This window comes from Hypanus sabinus, chromosome 15, assembly GCF_030144855.1.
Source record: "Hypanus sabinus isolate sHypSab1 chromosome 15, sHypSab1.hap1, whole genome shotgun sequence".
NCBI classification, from domain to species: Eukaryota; Metazoa; Chordata; class Chondrichthyes; order Myliobatiformes; family Dasyatidae; genus Hypanus; species Hypanus sabinus.
In genome coordinates this window covers 41,889,160-41,913,712 of record NC_082720.1, presented here as the reverse complement: position 1 = coordinate 41,913,712, position 24,553 = coordinate 41,889,160, and the positions used below count along the sequence as shown (strand labels likewise).

The 24,553-nt window shown below is 38.6% G+C and overlaps 1 protein-coding gene across 1 annotated transcript in view; it reads left to right on the top strand.

Moving 5' to 3' along the window:
* LOC132405150 (glutamate receptor ionotropic, delta-2-like) overlaps positions 1-24,553 on the top strand; it is a 497,754-nt gene that overhangs the window by 411,338 nt on the left and 61,863 nt on the right. Inside the window, exon 11 of the mRNA XM_059989852.1 lies at positions 12,179-12,491. Within this exon, the coding sequence (XP_059845835.1) occupies positions 12,179-12,491 (313 nt within the window). The remainder of the gene's footprint in view (positions 1-12,178; positions 12,492-24,553) is intronic.

The following is a 24,553-nucleotide window of genomic DNA, read 5'->3' as shown; positions in this document are numbered from 1 at the left end:
ATGTGCACAGCCGTGGGTTTTTTTACACACAGATTCTGGTAGGTGCCTTGAATGAGCTGTCAGGGATATTGATAGAAGCAGTTACAATAGTAGCATTTAAGAGGCTTGTAGACAGATGCATGAACAAACAGGGGTTGGAGGAATATGGAACATGTCCAGGCTGATAACATTTTGTTTAGGCATCATGTTCAGCATACATATTGTGGGGCTGAAAGATCTGTTCCTGTGCTGTATTGTTCTATATTCTACGTGGAACATAGATGGTTTGATTATAATACCACAAATAGTAAAAGTGGATAATTTGATTTGTCTGTAATGTTGAAACTTTGATTAAGGTAAAAAAAATGACAGTAAAAAATTGGAGTTTTCCTGTTACTGACACTGAAGTTATCATTAAATTTTAATTCCAACCCACTCAAAGCTACACTCATAAAATAATACATTTATAATGATTCTTCATTTTATAAATTGTCATAAATTACAAGTACTAATGGTAATGAAAGCTTGGAGAGAATAACAACATAAATATATTCTGCATGAAAAGCACCATGGTGGTAATTTTTGTCATAATTTGTTTGCATTCAAACAACAATTTCTAAATCTAAATGATAACATTCCATAATCTCTGCAAATTCTGTTTCTCCCCCAAAACTAAATTTCTAATTGTGCAATTTTCTGCATTAGCAGGATTATAGATTGACAATAGTTGCTTTGGGTTTCAGAACATCTGCAAACATCAATTCTAAGGCTGGAACTTCCTGAATAAATCAGATAAAAACTGTATTAAACTGATAGAACATTTGAAAAAAACTGCATGGATTTTGATTAGATTAACCATCTAAAACTAACATTGAGAGCAGAATTAATGTGTTGGCTTATTATTTTCATTAGTTTTCTCAATTGTTTTGACAGTTATTTTATATTATTCTTTCATAATTAAGGACATCTTATAAAACAAAATATTTTAAAAGGGACATTTGTGTTCCATGAATATAAGGAAAATATTCATTCATATTAAGAGCAACATTTTTCCTTTCTAAAATTTCGGTGAGGCTAACAGAAGTAATCTTGTGATTTACGCAGTGTATTGAGAATTTTCCGATTGTGCATTAAATCTCAGAAAGCAATGAAGAACCAATTCAGTCTATGAAGTCTATGATTGCTCAGTATAAGAGCAATCCAGCTTATCAAGTTGCAGACCCTCCCTCACCAGCCCCTATAATCCTGAAAACTCTTTTCAGCGGTAGCTGCGTGATGAGGGACCTGGTGGACCCCATTGTGGTTCCTGGTGACTACATCTGCAGCAAGTGTTGACTGCAGGAAGATCTCAGGCTCAAAGCTGATGACCTGGAATCTGAGCTTCAAACACTGCAGCACATCAGGGAGGGGGAGAGTTACCGGGATTCTCTGTTTCAAGAGGTGGTCACACACATTAGATCAGCTGCCTCATATTTGGTCTGTGGTCAGGGACCGAGAGGGTGTGACTGTGAGTGCGGCGGGTAGTGACAATGCTGGAGGAGCCTCAGCCCTTGAGCTTGTCCAACAGGTCTGAGATTCTTGCGCCCTGTGTGGATGAGTGTGGGGGCTATAGGAAGGAAGAACATCCTATACATGGCACTGTGGTTCAGGGAGCCACTCAGGAGGAGGGGGAGGGAAGAGAAATGTAGTGGTAATTGGGGATAGTATAGTCAGGGGAATAGACAGAGTTCTCTGTTGTGAGGATAGAATGTCCCGAAGGCAGTGTTGCCTACCTGCTGCCTGGATTCAGGATGTTTTATCTGACCTGCAGAGGAATTTGCAGTGGGTGGGGAAAGATCCAGTTGCCGTGGTCCATATGGGTACCAACAACATAGGTAGAATGAGGAAAGAGGTTGTACTGAGGGAATTTGAACAGCTAGGGACTAAATTAAAAAGCAGAACCAAAAAGGTGGTCATCTCTGGATTATTACCTCAGCCATGTGCAAATTGGCATAGGGTCAAGAAGATTAGAGAGTTTAATGTGTGGCTTAAGGATTGGTGTGGGAGAAGTGGGTTTGAGTTCATGGGAAATTAGCACCAGTATTGGGGAAGGAAGGAGCTGTTCAAATGGAACGGGCTCCACCTGAACTGTGATGGGACCTGGATCCTAGCAAATCGTATAACTGGGGCTGTGAGTACGGCTTTAAACTGAATAATAGGGAGGTGGGTTCAACATGATGGAGAAGTATGGATAAAGTATAAGAAAAAGCAAAAGATAAAAAAGGGAAAAATAAGAGTGGAGTAAAGATAATTCAAGTGCAAAAGAATAAAAGATTACATGATTTTAAAAGCACAATGAGTGTAAGGGTACTTAATTTGAATGCCCATAGTTTTTGAAACAAGATCAGTGAACTTGTGGCTCAAACCTGTACAAAGAGGTATGATTTAGTGGCCATTACAAAGACGTGGTTGCAGGGTGAAGAGGATTAGGAATTAAATATCCAAGGATATCAGGTAATTCAGAAACATAGGCAGGAATGTAAGGGAGGTGGGGTAGCACTCTTAATTAAGGATCAGTTCAAGGTGAGAGACAATACAAGATCTAAGGAGCAGAATATTGAATCCAACTGGGTAGAGATTAGGAATAGTAAAGGGAAAAAAATCACTGGAGGGTGTTGTCTGTTGGCCACCAAATAATGACATTGCAGTGGCACAGGCAATAAACAGAAATATCTGAGGCCTGTAAGAATGGAACAGCGGTTATCATGGGGGACTTCAACTTACACATAGATTGAGTGAATCAAGCTAGTCAATGCAGTTTTGAGGAGGACTTCATAGAATGCATCTGTGATAACTTCCTCGAACAGCATGATACTGAACCTACAAAATGAACATGCTGTCTTAGATCCAGTCCTGTGCAATGAAACAGATAAAATTAGTGACCTTGCAGTTAAGGATCATCTAGGAAGAATGATCACAGTATGATTGGATTTCTCATACAAATGGGGGTGCAATAATCTGATCTAAAACCAGTGTATTATGCCTAAACAATGGAGACTGCAATGGGAAGAGGGAGGATTTGGCTAGTGTAGACCGGGAACACAGGCTATATGGCAGGATGGTTGGGGAACAGTGGAAGATCTTCAAAGAATTTTTCATGGTGATCAACAAAAGTATATTCCAGTTAAAAGCAAAGACAGCCTTGGATAACTAAGGAAATAAAAGAAGGCATCAAACTAAAAGCTCGTGTATACAAAGTCGCCAAGAGCAGTGGAAAACTGGAAGATTGGGAAAACTTTAAATGTAACAAAGTACCACTAACCAAGCATTAAATAAAGGGAAGCTAGATTATGAAAATAAACTAGCACAAAATATAAAATTGGATTGTAATTTTTTATAATTATATAAAGCAGAAACGGGTTACTAAACTGAATGTAGGTCCCTTGGAGGACGAAAAGGGAAAACTGATCATCGGTAATGAAGAAATGGCCAAGGCTTTGAATGACTATTTTGTGTTAGTCTTTATGGTGGAGAACGCACCTAACATGCAAAAGAATGACATTATGGATGCGATGGGAGGTGAAGACCTTGATACAATAGTTATCATAAAGAGGTAGTGCTGAGCAAACTTGTGGGCTTGAAGATAGATATGTCCCCTGGTCCTGAAGGACTGAATCCCAGGGTACTGAAAGGAATGGCAGGTTATAGTAGAAGCTTTAGTGATGATTTAGCAAAATTGTCTGGACTTTGGGCAGGTCTCGGTGAATTAAGAAGATGGTGAATGTCACATCACTGTTCAAAATAATTTGTAGATAAAAGGCAGGCAACTTTTGGCCAATTAGTTTAACATCTGTAGCTGGGAAAATACTTGAAGCTATCATTAAGTAAGAAATAGCAAGTCATCTAGAAAGAAATTGATCCATCAGGTAGACGCAGCATGGATTCAGCAAAGGCACATCCTGTTTAGCAAACTTACGGGAGTTCTTTTAGGATATAATGAATGCAATGGATAGAGGGGAACAGATGGGTGTTATTTACTTGGATTTCCAGGAGGCGTTCAATAAGGTGCCACATAAAAAACTTATCCATAAGATAAGATGCGTAGAATTGTGGCTGATCTATTAGCATGGATAGAGGATTGGTTAACTAATAGCAGAGAAAGCAGAGAGTTGGGATGCATGGGTGTTACTCTGGTTGACAATTAGTGGTGAGTGATGTGCTGCAGGGGTCAATGCTGGGCCTGCAACTGTTCATGAAATGTGTTAACAATCTGGAGGAGGGGACCAAGTGTAGTGTATCTAAGTTTGCTGATGATACTAAATTGAGTGGAAAAGCAAACTGTGCAGAAGAAACGGAGAGTCTGCAGAATGATATAGAAAGGTTAGGTGAGTGAAAATGGAGTATAATGTTGGTAAATACAAGATCATCCACTTTGGAATGAAAAATGAAAGAACAGATTATTATTTAAATAGTAATAAATTGCAGCAAGCTGCTGTGCAAAGGGACTTGGGAGTACTTTGCATGAATCACAGTAGGTTGGTTTGCAGGTGCAGCAGGCTATCCAGAAGACAAATGGCATGTTGGCTTTCATTGCTAGAGGGATTGAATGTAAGAGCAGGGAGGTTATGCTGTAACTGTACAAGGTACTGGTGAGGCCACACCTGCAGTACTGCATGCAGTATTACTCTCCTTACTTGGGGAAGGATATACTGGCTTTGGAGGCGGTGCAGAGGAGGTTCACCAGATTGATTCAAGAGATGAGAGGGTTAGCTATGAGGAGAGATGGTGTAGCCTGGGATTGTACTCGCTGGAATTTAGAAGAATAGGAGGAGATCTTGTAGAAACATATAAAATTATGAAAGGGTTAGATACAGTAGAGACAGGAAAGTTGTTTCCACTGGTAGGTGAAACTGGAACTGGGGACATAGCCTGGAGATTTGGTAGAGTAGATTTAGGACTGAAATGAGGAGGATCTGCTTTTCCCGGAGAGTGGTAAATCTGTGGAATTCTCTCCCTCGTGAAGCAGTGGAGGCTACCTCAGTAAATATATTTCAGACAAGGTTGAACAGACTTTTGCATAGTAGGGGAATTTAGTGTAATGGGGAAAAGGCAGGTAGGTGGAGATGAGCCCATGGCCAGATCAGCCATGATCTTATTGAATAGCGGTGCAGGCTCGACAGGCCAGATGGCCGACTCCTGCTCCTATTTCCTATGTTATGTTTCCATTCAGATACACTTTCAGCTCCCTATCAAATGCAACAATTGAATCGTCTTTGACTAGCACTCTCAGCAATTCATTCCAGATCCAGCTCACTTGCTTTGTTACACTTTTGAACTACTGCCTTTTCTGTTCATATATTGGTTTGGCAAGCCATAGTTAGTCAGGATATAGTGCCCTGATGGAGGTAATAGGCTATCTCTTATAGTTGACTGAGTGGAACTAGCTTGATGAGAGATGTATTCCAACTATAAAAACAATTAACAAACATTAAGCATACATTCCCTTTTCAAAAACGTTCATCTTTGTAGAAAATACATTGCTTCATCTTGAACTAACAGCAGCTTCTGGTAATTAGATTTATTAACTTGACATAAATGCCGGAACTTTCACACTCCATTAGGGGTGTTAAGCAACTGCTGAGTTTCAACTAATGCCTAATAGGAAGATCTGTAAAACATCTTTGGAATGATTTACCTTGGTAGCTGTGTTAAAATGAAAACTGCAAGGTTCTCAAAAATAATTGCCTGCAGAGATGAATAAGAGCCTGCAAAGAATCTGGTGAAGCAGGTCATGGCTTTAATGAAATCCCTTCACAGCAGATATGGCACGGTATAACAGCATGTAAAGTTACCCTGAAAGTAAGAGAAAGCATGGTGTATGGGAGTCATCATGGACAAGTTTTCAATGTGTGCCACGAATCATCTGATCCTTACGATCACCCTAACAAATTGATTCCCATACAGAATGTAACCCCACTTCACTATAAAGCTCATTATTCAAGCAGAGATTGCTGCATCTTTAGGGTAAGCATTATAGAATTGTGAGGTCAAGAAAGAATGTGACAAGTATTGCAACATAAAAAGTACTGTAACATAACTTTTTATTAATTCAAAAGTAAGACTTAATACAACAGATGTCCTTCACAAATTCATTAAGACTTTTAAGTCTTATGCTGTGATACTGGACAAATTTCTTCCAAGAAGTTTGATAATACAAAAAAAGTTATTAATAGGATATCCTTATTGTACATTAATGTGCAGATTTAAAGATAACGTTTATTTCACATGCATGAAAATATATGAATATCATTTAGTCAGTTTTTTTGAAATTTGTATTTCTAATAACTTGGGCAAGTTGGATTATTATTGTCACATATAGTAAGGATATAATGATAAACTGTTCTACAGCTTATCCATAGAGATCATTTAATTATAATCATGCATTGAGGTAGTTCAAAGGAAAACAATAACAGTATGCAGAATCAAATATTACAGTTACAAGGAATGCATTGTTGGCAGACAAACAGGTGTAAGACCTTAATGAAGTAGATTGTAAGCTCAAGATTTCATCTTATCACATTAGGACACTGTTCAGTGGTCTGAAAAAATAAGTATAGAAGCTGTTCTTGAACCTGGTATTATCTGATTTCAGGTTTTTGTATCTTCTGCCAGATGGGAGGAGATAGAAAAAAGACTGTCCAGTGGCAGAGTGGGTCTTTAAGTAAATTGGCTGCTTTCCCCTGGCAGCAAGAAGTGTAGACAAAGTCCAGAGAGGAAAGGCTAGTTTCTTTAATGAGCTGACTGTGCAACTCTGTGATATTTCTTGCAGTCATGAGTAGAGCAGTTGCCTTACCAAGCTACGATGCATTGAGTAAGATGCTTTCTATAAAATTTAGTCAGGGTCAAGGTGGACATGCCAAATTTCTTTAACCTTCTGAGCAAGTAGAGATGCTGGTGCGCTTTTTGGCCGTGCATTTATGTGGCAGACCAGGTCAGCCACTGGTAGGAATCTAAACTCTCATCCCTCTCAACTTCAGCACCCCCACTGATGTAAAAAGACTGTGTACACTGCCATCTTCCTGAAGTTAATGATGAGCTCTTTTGTTTTGCTGATATTGAGGGAAAAGTTGTAATGATGCATGCCACTGGGTTTGTCTTCTCCTTGTATTGTGACTCATTCTTCGAGAGTCAGACCAAAGTGATGGTGGTGGCTTCTCTGAATGTGTAGAAAGAGTTAGAGCAGGATCTGGTAACATAGGTTTGAGTGCATGGGGAGAACAGGGAGAAGCAGCCTTGTTGAGCACCAGTGTTGAAAATAATTGGGGCATTGGTGTTGTTGCCTGTCCTTACGCACTGCAGTTATCAAAACAAGATGGTTCTGGAGCAAGGTGACTCATTGGAGATATACTCATTAATTATTTTTCCTTACTCCTTTTGCTACATATCTTGGCATAATCTAATCTACTTTCTCATTATTTTATCTACAAAAGTAATTAATTTTAAAACACACAACACATTAGTTTTATTTTCCTCCTGACTCCGATGATCTTCTTTGAGCAACTTCAAAAAGGACAATTAAATTCAAAGTTGCTAGTTCGGTTTATCAAGACAGGAAGTATTGCCATTCAATGATAAAACACATTGAATTCAAATGCATCCATAATGAATAAATTCATCTACAATGCAGCAAGGATTGAAATAATAGATCAGATTTAATATTTTGGAAAGAAGCAATAGAGGATGGATTATGAATGTAACATTCAGAAGTGAGTCATGCCTCCTATTTAATGGTAATAAAATACTTGACTGCCTGCCATATTCTACTTAAATATTCTATCTGCATCTGCCCTTGCTGAAGTTGAATTTGTTTTTTTTTGCAGTTTTACTATTTATATCTCTATTTGAATTCTTTCCAACCAAGTTGGAATGCAAATGTTTGCTTTCTAATCTAATTTCATTATGGATCAATCAACATATTCATACTCAGAAATATATTAATTTTTTCTTTTTTTTTGTTTATTTACTTTCACCTATTAAGGCAAATAAATTATTAGTGCTTATTAATATACATATGTGCAGATATATTGTATTATTTGATTAGATATATCAGTGACCCGAAGCACAATCAGGTTCATGAGAAATCATGAAAATCAGTACAATTCATGAAAAAAAATAGACTGCTGAAAATTTGGATCACAGGATGATAACATCACACTGTCAAGTAAATGTATTAAATCTTTAAAATGGCACCACATTAGATGGTTCCCAGAACTTACTGTAAGTCAATGAATGGTTTATGTTGTTGTATTGAGATGAAATGACTGTAGGAGCTTACTAATAGGCTGACATGTCTACTTTGTCTGTATTTGTAAATTAAACGAAGCCTTTTTATAAATTTAAGCTTTCATGCCAATGAAAAGTGCTGAGAAAGAAAAGTAGCATTTTGTCCTTGTAAAGTGATGACTAAATGAAGAGTATTGACCCAAAACATCAGTTGTCTATTTCCCTCCATATATGCTGGCTGACCCACTGAGTTCCTCTGGTACCGTTTCACACATCAACAAAACTGGTACTAAAATCTACACTATTAACTTAAAAGTAATTGTTTCCAAATTAAAATGAGATTTAAGTTGTCACATCTCAATATTTAATGCATTTCATTGTCCACTTATTCAACCATCATTTTATCATTTAATATCACCACAAAGGAAATGGCTAATGCAACTTAAGTTGAATTTTTTAACACATTTATTTCAACACTCTCATTTTCCAGGGAGGAAGGCTACATTTGTATGTTACTAGAGTGTCCAATGACAAAGTAACACAAGATATGAAGTTAAACAAGCTGTGATCTTTACTCTCATTTTCCTTAATTGCTTTAAATAAGTAGAGATATAATTCAGTCTCTTTGAAAATAATTTAATGTTAAAATACATCAATCATCTCAGAAGCAAAACATGTTGACAGTGGAAACCTGAAGTAAAGTTAAAATATACAGGAAGATTTCAGGAGTTTTGCAATTTCTGTTCTTTATCCCCCCCACCACCAAATTAACAGATATAGAATGTCCTACTTTTGCACTTTTGTAAAGAAAACAATATGGTGGTGTATTATTTTAATGTTGATAGATTTAGAAAAGCTGATGTATGATGGGATGTGGATAATCTTACAGTACATATTAGTTACCAAAATCAAACATGCAGGGGAAACTGGTAGTTAAGAAGTCGAGTCATATGTTAACACTTCTTACAAAAAGTGTTAAGTGTTGAAGAAAGGGTATCTTTCTACTATTACATAAGGTTTTGTTGAGACTAGCTGTAGAGTATTTTTTGAAACTTGATCTTATCTAAGAAATGACATACTTGTTAAAGAGAGCAGAAGTTTATCAGAACATTTCTTGGGATGATAAACAAGTGTATGAGGAGAAATTAACTTGACTATATCTCTATCCACTTGAAAATGTGAGCAAATCTCACTGAAGCATACAAAATTTTGAAGGGGCTAGATTATTTGGATGCAGTAATAATCAGTGGGTCTGAATGAGAAGAGGGTTACATTTGCAGGATACTGGGATGCAGAAAAAGGGACATAGTAAACCTGCAGAATTCTCCACCATTAAATGCAGGTACTAACTATATTTAAGCATGAGGGGGATGATTTTCAAGTCAAGTCAAGTCAAGTCACTTTTACTGTTATTTCTACCATAACTGCTGGTACAGTGCATAGTAAAAATGAGACAACGTTTTTCAGGACCATGGTGTTACATGACACAGTACAAAAAGCTAGACTGAACTAAGTAATAAAAAAAACAACACAGAGAAAGCTACACTAGACTACAGACCTACACAGGACTGCATAAAGTGCACAAAAACAGTGCAGGCATTTACAATAAATAATAAACAGGACAGTAGGGCAAAGTGTCAGTCTAGGCTTCAGGTATTGAGGAGTCTGATAGCTTGGGGGAAGAAACTTTTACATAGTCTGGTCATGAGAGCCGGAATGCTTCGGAGCCTTTTCCCAGATGGCAAAAGGGAGAAGAGATTGTATGAGGGGTGCATGGGATCCTACATAATGCTGTTTCCTTTGTGGATACAGCATGTAGTGTAAATGTCCATGATGGCGGGAAGAGAGACCCCGATGATCTTCTCAGCTGACCTCTCTATCAGCTGCAGGGTCTTGCGATCCGAGATGGTGCAATTTCTGAACCAAGCTCAGGATGCTCTCAATACAACCCCTGTAGAATATGATGCGGATGGGGGTGGCATATGGACTTTCCTCAGCCTTCGCAAAAAGTAGAGACGCTGCTGGGCTTTCTTTGCTATGGAGCTGGTGTTGAGGGACCAGGTGAGATTCTCTGTCAGGTGAACACCAAGAACTCTGGTGCTCTAAAAATGTCAACAGAGTATGGGAAGAGAGTAGGAGTGTGGATCTGCTGTGATTGTTTTGAAAGGTGGAAGTGGCTCAAGGTATTAAATGACCTACTCCTGCTCCTGTTTTCCACATTTGTAGCAGTAAGGGTTGGAGTTAATATTTCTGGCAGTAAAATAAAATACTTAATTTTAATCTATGTCAGTATTTACTTCTCTTTTAACAAATAATAAATTGTTTATCTTACAAACTAACCTGGCCTACAGTATGTTTAATATCACTGACATATATCACAAAATTGGTTGTTTTGTAGCGGTAATACAGTGAAGTACTTCAGTGCAGAGAAATTACTTTAGTTTGAGGAGGAATTACTTTAGTGCAGAGAAATTACTTTAGTCAGAAGGTCTGTGGAATTTGTTGCCAAGAGCAGCTGCGGAGGCCAAGTTATTGTGTGTATTTAATGCAGAGATAGATAGGTTATTGATTAACCAGGTCATTAAAGGGTATGGGGAGAAGGCAGGGGAGTGGGGATGACTGGAAGAATTGGATCAGCCCATGACTGAATGGCGGAGCAGACTTGATGGCCAAATAGCTGCTTCTGCTCCTGTATTGTATGGTCTTATGGTCTAAGTACTTAATAAGGAAAAATTATGAATTATAATAATTACAATGAATATACACATACAGTGTGAGTATGTGTATATATATGGAGAGATAGTTTTATATATATATATAAATAAAATAGTGCAAAAAGAGAGCAAAAATAGAAACAAATAGTCAGTGTTTTCAAGGGTTCAATGTCCATTCTGAAATCTGATAATGGAGGGGAAGAAGTTGTTCCTAAGCCATTGAGTGTGTGTCTTCAGGTTCCTGTACCTCCTCTTTGATGGGAGCAATGAAAAGAGGACATTTCCTGGGTGATGGGAATTCTTAATGATGGATGCAGTTTTTTTGAAGATGTCTTTGATGAGAACTGGGCCCATGATGGAGCTGGCTGAGTTTACAACTTTCTGCAGCTTTTTCTGATCCTGTGCAGTGGTCCCTCCATAGCAGGCAGTGACGCAACCATTAAGAATGCTCTGTGTCATACATCTGTAGAATTTTGCAAGTCCTTCTTGACATGCTAAGTCTTCTCAAACTCCTAATGAAGTACAGCCACTGCCATGTCTTCTTTGTAATTGCATCAAAATGTTAAGCTCAAGTTAGATCTTCAGAGATACTGACACCCAGGAACTTGAAACTGCTGATCCCTCAATGAGAACTCAAACTTCCTTTCTGAAGCCCAGAATCAATTCCTTGCTCTTTCTGATTTAGAGTGCAAAATTATTGTTGCAATACAACTCAACCTATCGCAGTCCTGTACACCTCTCTGTTACCATCTGAAATTCTGCCAACAATATTATTGGCAAATATATCAGTGGTATTTGACCTGTGCCTAGCCTTACAGGGGAATAAATGTTCTGACTGATACATTTCTGTGCCTTTATAAAACATTAGTTGTTATATAAAGCTTTATTGTTGATATAGAAAACACAAATTTATTTTCTAAATGAAGACGATTTAATTTGTTTGATATATATATATATATATATCCATTTGACATATTTGACTGCATCAATATGTAATATAATGCCTTGATCTAAATGCCATTGACTATTAACCAATAGTAATATTAATAGCTCATGAATTGTGGTGTCTGCTAAATTTGTTTATTATCAGAATAAAAATGAGGTAAATTGTCTGGATATTTTATTGTAATACTTGAAAGATCAGTTAGATAATTCCATTATCATTCTCACCAACATAATAAATGAGCATAATATGTTTTGTTTTGTTTTAAATTTTCTTTTAGAGAGCTGACATAGCAGTTTCTGCCCTGACAATTACCCCAGAGAGAGAGAATGTAGTGGACTTCACTGGTCGATTTATGGATTATACTTTAGGATTTCTACTTAAGAAGCCAGAACAAAAAGTGGATATGTTTACCTGCCTAGAACCATTTGATCTAACTGTGTGGGCTTGTATTATTGGCACTCTATTTATAATCGGCCTGCTTGTCTGCATGTTCAGTTGGGTAAAGCCATCTCCACTTCAGATAGGATCTGTGACATCTACAACATTGTACAATGCTGCTTGGCTTGTGTATGGATCATTTGTACAACAAGGTAAGGATCTTTATGTCTTAACATGTCCCATCATGATCCGTACAGAATAAATTTATGTAATGTAGATACTAGCAATCTGTTAACTTATCTTTTAGTTTGTTATCTTCTAAGTACTGTTAAACACCTGACACTCCCTACACTAGTACCGCTGAATCCAATATAGCTTCATGCCCCTTCCATCTTAATTTTCTATTCAGTGCCAATGTAATCGGCTTGGTGATTGTCAACTTCGTTAAAATCAAAACATGTTTGAAGGGGTAATTTGTTCGGAGTGTTTCTGCGTCCATAGCTCCTCCATTGAATACACATTCAGTACTACCAGTGTTGTTGCAGATTAACTGATCTCTGAAAATTTGCATTCATTCCTCAGTTACACTTAATTTATGTGTGTACAAGGCAGACAGCATGGTCCCTGTGACCAAATATTTCTGAAGATTGAACAAAGAAATGCCTTTTTAATGCCTAATTGACTAGTTGGATACAGATATTGACTAACTGGTAACCTGGTACATGTTCAATTTCCTTATTTGCATAATTAATCACCAAGAGCACAACAATAATGTAGGTACTGTTAGCCAATAAATTCCCTACAGTAAAGGTGAATAATACTTCAGAATTAGTCAAGTAACTGACTAATAGTGTCACCCCAGAATCTTTCATTTGCATCCTTGTCTTGGATGCTGCTGAGCCAAGGGAAGCTTTATTCTTCAAAGACTTCTTTTCAAAGGCCTCACTTGCTTGAGTTGACTGCGGATTATCAGTAAACTGATCTTCCCAGCACATTATCTTAACCCTTGCTGCAACTTTCACACCAGCCCACTTACGTTTTAACAGAAGCAATTACCTCTGAATTGTTTACTCTAGCAATTTTTCTCCTTCCTTGATATGCAAAATGATAGTAAAATTTCATGGCTGTTAACACAACGGAAATGTATTAAAAAGTTAAAAGTTATATATTTTAAGGTTTATTTTGAGCAATATATATGCCGGAGACATTACTATAGCAATTTCTTCAGGAGTATTAAAGTTGCTATACTGTCAACCATGACAAATGTGAATGTGATGATAGCCATTCATTCAAGTGCACGAATATTTGCAACCACCTGTCAGTTATCAGATTACTTATGTATTATTTATTCTGCGGCTTCTAGAAAAACCCTGGATGAGTCTTCGATTTTTTTTAGGCACCTACAACTAGGCTTAATGCAAACTGTGCTAGTACTAACACAAGTGCTTGAGGCAAATTTTCATAGCATTAAAACAAGTTTTTATGTGGAGACACATATTTTATTGATACAATGTGAATGGGATAAATATCATTTGAAAGCATCTAAGTAATGGAGAGGAGTGTTAAGTTTCATCCAGCTTTCAACTTCAAAACTTCACCCTACTGTTGTAGTCATTTAACACTACTGCACAGAAACAGGCACTTTGGCCTATCTAGTCTGCTGAAACATTAATCTGCATAATTCTATCGACCTGCACCTGAACCATGGCACACCATACTACTGCCATCCGTGTGCCTATCCAAATTCCTCTTAAACTTTGAAATCAACCTCAGTTCCATGACTTGCAATAGCAGCTCATTCCACACTCTCATCACACTCTGAGTGAAGAAGTTCCCCCTCATGTTCCCCTTAGACATTTCACCTTTCACCCTTAACCCATGACCTGTAGGTGTAGTCTCACTCAACTTTTAGCCTGCCTGCATTTACCCTATTCATACTCCTTATAATTCTGTATACATATATCAAATCTCCCCTCAAACTCCTATATTCTGGGGAATAAAGTCCTAACTTATTCAATGTTTCCTTATAACTCAGATTGTCAAGACCCAACAATATCCTTGTAAATTTTCTCTGCACTCTTTCAATCTTATTTATATCTTACCTGTAGGTTGGTGACCAAAACTGGACACAATACTGCAAATTAGGCCTCAACGAAGTTTTTCAAAATTTCAACATATCATCCCAACTCCTGTACTCATTACATTAAATTACAAAGCCCAATGTTTCAAAAGCTTTCATTAATGCCTATCTGTGACAACACTTTCAAGGAATTATGTAACTGTATTACTAGAACCTTTATTCTACCACAGTCTTCAGTGCCCTACTGCTCACCATGTAAGAGCTACACCGGTTGGTCATCCCAAAGTGTGGTAACTTGAACTTGACTGCGTGAACTCCATCTGCTAATTTTCAGCCCACTTTTTTCAGCTGGTCAGATCCCACTGCAAGCTTTGATAGTCTTCCTCGCTGTCCAATACACTCCCTAATCTTGATGTCATTCACAAATTTGCTGATCAAGTTTACCAGATTATCATCCAGATTTTTGATATAGATGACAAGCAAAAATTGACCCAACATCGATCCCTGGGGTACTCCGCTAGTCAGAGACCTCCAGTCGGACAGGCAGCCATCTACTACCACTCTCCGGCTTCTCCTGTGAAGCCAATATATAATCCAATTTACTACCTCATCCTGAATGCCAAGCAACTGAACCTCTCATGCGGGACGTTGTCGAAGTCCATGTAGGCAACATCCACTGCCTTGCCTTTACTGGCTGATAATTTCATTACATTCTTAGATCCATTCTTAAACAACATTAGCTATCCTCCATTACTCTGGAGCCTCACCTGTAGCTAAGGATGTTTTAAATCTTTCTGCTAGGGCTCCTTCAATTTCTAAACTAGCCTTTCATATGGTCTGAGGGAACTCATTGTCAGGCCCTGGGGATTTATCTTCCAGAATTCACCTCAAGGCAGCAAACAGTTCCTCCTGGGTAATCGGTATAAGGTCCATGACATCACTGCAGCTTTGCCTCACTTTTGTAGACTCTGTGTCCATCTCCCATATCTCCAAATGCAGATGCAAAAAAAACATTTACGATCTTCTCCATCTCTTTCAGTTGCATGCATAGATGACCACTCTGATCTTCCAAAGGACCAATTTTGTCCTTTGTTATGCTTTTGCTCTTAATATATCTGTGGAAGGCCTTACGGTTCTTCTTCACCGTGTCTGCTAAAGCCACCTCATGTCTTTTTTTTAACACTCCTGATTTTCTTCTTACATGTTGTCTTGCATTATACTTTTCATGTACCTCAATTGTTCCTACCTGCCTATACCTGCCATGTACCTCCTTCTTTTTCTTAACCAGAGCCTCAATATTTCTCGAAAACCAAGGCTCCCTAAACCTGTTATCCTTACCATTTATTCGAACAGGAGCACATAAACTCTGTACTCTCAAAATTTCACTTTTGAAGGCCTGCCACTTACTAAGTACACCTTTGCCAGAAAACAGCCTGTCCCAATTCACACTTGTCAAATCATTTCTGAAACCATCACAATTGGCCATTTATCCAATTTAGAATCTCAACTCAAAGACCAGGCCTATCTTTTTCCATTATTACCTTAAAACAAATGGCATTATCATTACTAGATGCATAGTGTTCCCCTGCACAAACTTCTGTCACCTGCCCTGTCTCTTTTTCCTAATATATCTAGTACCGCACTCTCTCCTCGGGACTTCTATGCACTGATTAAAGAAATTTTCCTGAACACATTTAACAGGCTCTTTTCCATCCAGCCCATTTACAGTATGGGAGTCTCAAGCAATATGTGGAAAGTTAAAATCACCTACTATCACAACCTTATGTTAGCACAACCTGTGATCTCTATACACATTTGCTCCTCCCATTAATGTGGTTATACTTTTCTTATTCCCCATTTCTAACCATAAACCCTCACTAAATGAACTCTCCAGATTTTCCTGACTGAGCACTACCATAACATTTTCCCTGAATAGTATTGCCACCCTCCTTTAATCCCTCCCACTCTATCACGTCTAAAACAACAGAATCCTGGAACATTAAGCTGCCATCCTACCCCTCCAGCAACTAAACATCACTAATGACTACAATCTCATAACGTGCTGATCCTTTCCCTAAGATCATCCACCTTTCCTACAAGACTCCTTGCATTGAAATATTTGCAGATCAGAACATTAGTCCCACCATGCTCGACTTTTAAGTCATGAATTTGTATGTAGGGTTGACAACATCCTTCTCCACAGCCACTCTCTATCTATTTTAGTGCTCTGATCCCCTTCCCCTTGTAACTTTTGCTTAAACTCTCCTGTGCAGTAGTATCAAACCTTCCCACTAGGATATTAGTCCCTCTCCAGTTCAAGTGCAAACCACCGCTTCTGTATAGGTCTCACCTTCCATAGAAGAGACTCAATGTTGGAAAAATATGAAGCCCTCCTGCCTGCAGCATCTTCTTAACTACATTTCAAACTGTATGAGTTTTCCTATTTTTGGCCTCACTAGCATGTGGCAGGGGTAACAATCCTGAAATCACAATCTTGAAGGTCTTGTCCTTTAATTTAGCACCTAACTCCTTGAACACACTTTGCAGGACCTTGTCAAGCATCCCACCTCTGTCTTTAGTTACAACATTGGCCAAAACTTCTGGCTGCTCACCCTCCCACTAAAGAATGCTCCAACATCGATCCAAGATGTCCCTGACCTTCCATTCAGGAGGCAACAAACCATCCAAGAATCTTGTTTTCATCTGCAGAACCTCCTTTCTGCTCACCTAACCAATTAATCCTCTATCATGACATCTCGACTCTTCTCCCTCCTCTTTTGAGCCACAGAACCAGACTCAGTGACAGAGACGTAACTGCCGTGGCTTTCTTCTGCTAAGTCATCCTCCCCAACATTATCCAAAGCAGTATACCTGTTGTTGAAAGGAACAGCTACAAAATATTCTGCTCTGTCTGCCCATCCCCATTCGCCCTCCTAATGGTCACCCAGTTAACTGTGTCCTGCACTTTGGGTATAACTATCTCCCTATATGTCCTGGCTACCAACCACTCAGACTCTAAAATAATCTGGAGTTCAACCAGTTTCAGCTCCAACTCCTTAACATGATCTATTAGAGGTTGTAGATGGAGGCATTTTTTGTAGCTGTAGTCTTCAGGGATTACACCTACTGCTGGTCTCCCTGCCTTCCACATCCCACAAGAAGAGAATTCCAGTATCCTGTCTGACATCCGCACTGCTCTAAATGTACAATAGGAAATACAGAAAGAATAAATAATGATCTATCTACCGCCTTCGTCTTTCCTTGCCAAAGCTTCAATGAGCCAAAGCCTCAGCTCCCTATTCTAACACTGGCCCACTCACACAATGGCAGCTCTGATTAAACCTAAATTCTTTATCATTGGTCCATGCCAAGCGCCTGATTATACACAATCCAATGTCTCCTCGGAAATTGTGACACGCAAACAAATGCCCTGTCCCCATTTGTTTCTTTTAAACTCTCTCTCCCTCTGTGCACCCTGCTGAAGATAGGCAGGATAAACTGTAGCAGTATGAAACCTGACTGCCCTGATGCATTGTATTCTCAGAGGCACAATTTAATTCAATGCACAGATTTTTTCATGACATTCCTTTGCACTGCACTATTGGGACATTATCACATTGTTATGATAAGATTCAAAGACACAACAAAAACCAAGGTTGTGTCACATGGAAAGTTGAGAACCCTTCTCTTGTGACAATGTTACATTATGCACTTGAGTACTTTCAGATTTATACATAATTGCCAAAAAATTCATTGATGGTCAGTGTTGTTAAATCTATTGCAATTTGTTGGCTGCAATGTACAATGTATTTCTGAAAATTGATTCCATTGATGCAGAGTGAAACTTTAGTCTACCTTCAGGCTATTCTCTACCAATATACTAGGGTAAAAGAGGTATCTCGCAATGGGATTCTGTTTTCAGTGAGCATACCTGCTGATATTCATAACTTCTTGCACCTGAAGTGATGTACTCAGCACTCTCCAACTTGTGCTAGCACCTACCCCTCTCCCCAGAATTAGTTATTTAGTTTTTACCAATATTTATTGATTTAGGCAATATGTATTCCTACACTAGTACCAACTTCATTTTGCAGTCTAAATGATTAATTTCTCTGTATGTAATCATCATCAGAGCTTGTTGCTCTTAACTTTACAAAATATTCACTCATATAAGCACATTATACATTTTCAACAGTTTGAGATAAGCACTGGTATTTTGCTTCCAGGCATTGAAAATGTACATAATTTATAAGAAAAAGCCTACAAGAGAAGAGGCTGTACTTGATCCGGTATTGGGAAATGAACCTGGTCAGGTCTCAGTGGAAGAGCATTTTGAAAATAGTGATCACAATTCTATCTCCTTTACCATAGCATTGGAGAGGAATGGGAACAGATAAGTTAGGAAAGCGTTTTAATGGAGTAAGGGGAAATATAAAGCCATCAGGCAGAAACGTGGAAGCATAAATTGGGTACAAATTTTCTCAGGGAAATGAATGGCAGAAATCTTACAAATGTTCAGGGAATATTTGCAAGGTGTTCTGCATAGGTATATTACAATGAGACAGGGAAAGGGTGGTAAGGTACAGGAATCGTGGTGTACAAAGGCTGTTGAAAATCTAGTTAAGAAGAAAAGGAAAGTTTACGAAAGCTTCAAAAAACTAGGTATTGATAGAGATCTGGAAGATTCAGAAGACTGTAAGGCTAGCAGGAAGGAGCTTAAGAATGAAATTAGGAGAGCCAGAAGAGGCTATGATAAAGACTTGGTGAGCAGGATTAAGGAAAACCCCAAGGATTTCTAGAAGTATGTGTAGAGCAAGAGGATAAGACGTGAGAGAATAAGACAAATCAAATGTACAGTGGAAAAGTGTGTGTGGAACCGGAGGAGATAGCACAGGTACTTAGTGAATACTTTGCTTCAGTATTCACTATGGAAAAGGATCTTGGCAATTGCAGGGATGAGTTACAGCGGATTGAAAAACTTAAGCATATAGTCATTAAGACAGAGGATGTCCTGGAGCTTTTGGAAAGCATCAAGTTGGATAAGTCTCTGGGACCAGACAAGATGTACCCCAGTCTACTGTGGGAGGTGAGGGCAGAGATTGCTGAGCCTCTGGCAGTGATCTTTGCATCATCAATGGGGTTAAGAGAGGTTCCAGAGGATTGGAGGGTTGCAGATGTTGTTCCCTTATTCAAAAAAGGGACTAGCCCGGGAAATTATAGACCAGTGAGACTTACTTCAGTGGTTGATAAACTGATGGAAATGATCCTGAGAGGCAGGAGAGGCATAATATGATCAGAAATAGTCAGCATGGTTTTGTCAAAGACAGGTCGTGCCTTACGAACCTGATTGAATTTTTTGAAGATGTGACTAAACACATTGATGAAGATGGAGCAGTAGATGTAGAGTATGTGGATTTCAGTAAGATATTTTATGAGGTACCCCATGCAAGGATTATTGAAAAGTAAGGGGGCATGGGATCCAAGGGGATGTTGCTTTGTGGAATCCAGAACTGGCTTGCCCACAGAAGGCAAAGAGTGGTTGTAGACGGGTCATATTCTGCATGGAGGTCAGTGAACATTGGTGTGCCTCAGGGATCTGTTCTGGGATCCCTACTGTTCATGATTTTTATAAATGACCTGGATGAGAAAGTGGAGGGATGGGTTAGTAAATTTGCTGATGACACAAAGGTTGGGGGTGTTGTGGATAGTGTGAAGGGCTGTCAAAGGTTACAACGGGACATTGATAGGATGCAAAACTGGGCTGACAAGTGACAGATACAGTTCAACCCAGATAAGTGTGAAGTGGTTCATTTTGGTAGGTCAAATATGATGGCAGAATATAGTATTAATGGTAAGACTCTTGGCAGTGTGGAGGATCAGAGGGATCTTGGAGTCCAAGTCCATATGACACTCAAAGCTGCTGTGCAGGTTGACTGTGTGGTTCAGAAGGCATTGGTTGCATTGGACTTCATCAGCCATTGGACTGAGTTTAGGAGCCTCGAGGTAATGTTACAGCTTTATAGGACTCCAGTCAGACTTCACTTGGAGTACTGTACTCAGTTCTGTTCGCCTCACTACAGGAAGGGTGTGGAAACTATAGAAAGGGTGCAGAGGAGATTTAAAAGGATGTTGCCTGGATTGGGGAGCCTGCCTTATGAGAATAGGTTGAGTGAACTCAGCCTTTTCTCCTTGGATGGTGATGAGAGGTGACCTGATAGAGGTGTACTGTATAAGGTTATGAAAGACATTGATCGTGTGGATAGTCAGAGGCTAAAATGGCTAGCATGAGAGGGCACAGTTTGAAGATGCTTGGAATTAGGTACAGAGGAGATAGTTTTTTAGGCAGAGAATGCTGAGTGTGTGGAATGGGCTGCCGCAACAGTGGTGGAGGCGCATACAATAGAGTCTTTTAAGAGACTCCTGGATAGGTAGATGGAGCTTAGAAAAATAGAGGGCTATGGTAATTTCTAAAGTAAGTACACTTTCAGCACAGCTTTGTGGGCCGAAAGTTTTGTGCTGTAGGTTTTCTATGTTACTATGCTCCTAAAATATTTTATTTATGTTTTTGTAAATTATGTTTAAATTTTAGCAATCATTATCATGCTATTTAATTTAAGAGAGTGCAGAAAAGATTTGCAAAGATGTTGCCAGGACTAGCAGGCTTGAATTGTGATGAGGCTGGATAGGCTGGGACTGAGTACCCTGGAATGGAGGAAGCTGAGAAGTGACCTTATGGAGGTTTATAGTATCTTGAAGGTCAAAGATTAGACAGCTACAGACTTTTCCCCAGGATGGGGAAGTCTAAAACTAGAGTGCAAGATTTATGGTCAGGAAAAAAGATTTAAAGATCGGCAAGTATTTCAGACAGACAGTGGTGGATATATGAAGTAAACAGCAAGAGGACATTGTAGAGCTCCAGTTACAAAGATGGAAGACTTTTAGATAAGTACATGGAGAGAATCAGTTGAGTTCAGCATGGATGAATTCTGCCAAATGGCCTGTTTCTCTGCTGTATAACTTTAATTTCATGAATACCGTGACTTGATAATACAAATGGACATCTTATAACAAATGATATTTATAGCTGTTTTCTGTAACAACTGTTACTCCTTTCATTGATTTATGTGAGTTCCATGCTATGTCAGCAAACAATGAACACAGCTTTTTTACCAGTTACTTTATTGAAATCTATCCTAAGTTTTGTTCTTAAAGCTTCTTCTTCAATTGAAAATGACTCCAGTTTGTCCTTTTAGTTAAAATGCCCCATATACTGGAATCATATGAGTGAACTTTTGCTGTCCTCCATTATTACATTCTGTAACTCTAAAATGTAAAACTAATCAAAAGAAAAACATGTAGCCATGGATAAATGTGTTTACTTCATTTTTACTTTAGAAGGGAGCTCAAATATGGCTTATGCCATTTGTGTACTTTTACATATAGCCCATAGTGAATTATGTAAACAAAGAATGCTTAATCAAATAATGTATTTACAATTATTACTCAAATATTATTGAAATATTAAATACAAACACTTCTCCAACTCGATATAGAATGCCTCTTAACCTATATACATACTTATATACAATAGAACACACTTTGTAGTACAATTTTCTCTTTGTTATTTTGTACATTATTATTGCATATTATTGCACATTGGTAAATATTATTATGTATATTATTATTCTGTACTTTATTATTAGGTAATATTATTACTATTATTTATTATTATTGATAAGTGTGTTTTTAAATGTTGCTGCTGTAATGAAATTTCCCACTCGGGATCAATAAAGTACTTACTGTATACAGTATATATAAGTGTAGTAAGGTTCTGGGGCTTCTCCTGTGGTAGCTGTAGGAGTTGATTCTGGCGCTGTAGAAAGTAGTTTTGACAGCTCTGGACACATTCTTCTCTAACAATTGACTCTGCTATTGTCAACTGATCAATGTGTCACCTCTAGATGACATCAAACATAGTCACTCTGCAGGAGAACGATCCAGTTCTGTCCGTAATCTTTCCAAGTATCCACTTTTGATCACCTCTGTAGTTCCCTGCCAGGACTTGATTGAGGAGTCCTGAATTTGTCTCAACTGTTCAACCCACAAAGCCCCTCTGAAATTTGTTTTGTGGCGAGTCAAGTGTCAGTGTAAGGGACAACCCAGGAACAGCATAGCTGGGAGTTATTGGTTGTGGGGTATGCTGCATTGTGATAGGCAAGGAGGAAATTGACGAGTTTCTGATTCAGTGTGAATGTGATGTGCTCTGCTGTCATTGCTCGCTGTGCATTCCTTAGAGTCTGGACAAACCTTTTCACCAAACCATTTGTAGCTTGGTGATATGGTGAACATGTAATAGGTCTTATTCCATCCATTTTCAAGAATTACTGAAACTCTTACACAATAAACTGTTGTCGATTATTATTAACTAATTGTTCTGGAACAACAATCCTTGAGAAGAGTCTTCTCAACACATCAGCAGAGTGTGTATCTGTACTGGAGCCTATTAGGAACACCTCTGACCATTTTGTAGATGGATACTCTACTGCCAAGAAATGTGACCCATCAATGGCCTGACAAAATCCACATGAATCATCTGTCAGGGCATTGCAGACCATTCCCAGGGATGGAGAGGCACTGCTCTTGGTATCTTCTGGACGTGTTGGCATCCCAAACAGATCATTGCAAGCTGCTTGATCTGCTAATAAACCTTAGAACACCAGACAAAGCTTCAAGCCAACACTTTTATTTTGACCGTACCTAGATATGTGTGTAGCATGTAGCTCCTCCAACACTTTAACTCTCAGCTTGGATGGTACAATAACTCTCAATCCCTACAAAAGGCAACCCTGTCAAGGGCAAAATCATCCAGGCACTGGATAAAATAAGGGAACTGAAATTTCAGCCTTTATGGATGGCCATATAGACCTGACACAATGTTGGGTCTTTTCTGATTTTGCTTTGAATCACGTCTACTATAAAAGGGAGATTTGATTTTATTGAGGAGAATACATCAAGAGGAGCATTCTATTTTGTTAATTTGAGGTATTTCCTTTTCCAAGGATAAATGAGAATATACATAGGCATTTCCATGATTTGCAATCCTCTTGAATTTGATCTTGTAATTGTGCTTTCCAAGAAACAACCCGTCTCTGTATTTGTGCTGCTGCTGTTAGTGAAGCACCTGTCTGTAGGTTGAAAATGGACGCTAGAGATTGATGATCAGCACTCTTTCCAATTCAAGTACTGGATGAAACTTCTTTCAGCCCAAACGAGACTCAAGGCCTCTTTGTCAATCCATGTGTGAATTGTCTCTGCAGTGGTAACAGAATGTGATGCAAAGGCTATGGGTCATTCATTGCCATCACTTGTAATATATGACATGACTGCACTTTGCCATAAGCTGAGGCATAACAGCAAGCTTCAATGTATAATGTGGATCATAGTGTGTGAGTACAGTGTCTGATGTCACCATTTCCTTTGCCTTTTGGAAAGCCATCTCACACTACTTTGTTCATTGCCTTTTCTTCCCAATCTGCAGTAATCAGTTCAAAGGCTGGAGCACATTAGCCAGGTTTGACAGGAACCTATTGTAGTCATTGACAAATCATGAGAAGGACCACCCATTTTTTGGCCTTGCAGCATCCACCACTGCTTGAATTTTCTCAGCAGACTTGTATAATTCTTGTGCGTCAGTGGTGTGATCACATAAGTAATACTTGGTTTAAAGAATTCACACTTGTTGCATCGTACTCTGAGCCCATAATCTGCTAATCTTTTAAAAAATGGCTTGAGATTTTGGAGATGTTCCTTGTCATCTTTACCAGTAACAATGATGTCATCCAGGTAACACCAAGTGCCTGACATTCCTTACAGCATCTGGTCCTTTACTTTCTGCCAGAGTGTAGGTGTAAATGCTACTCCAAAAATAAGCTGATTACAGTCCTTTGTGAATGTTTATGGTGAGAAGCACTTTGGACTCTTCTTACATCTCCATCAATCGGTAGGTTTCAACTAAGTCCACTTTACTGAAGTGTTTTCCTCCTGAACAGTTTCCAAAAACATCTTCTATCCTGGTCAGAGGGTATTCAGCTACTTTCAGTACTGGGTTAATGATGACCTAAAAATTATGACTGATCCTGACAGACCCCATTCATCTTGGATGTTGTGACCACTGTCATTGTTCATGAGCTCCAC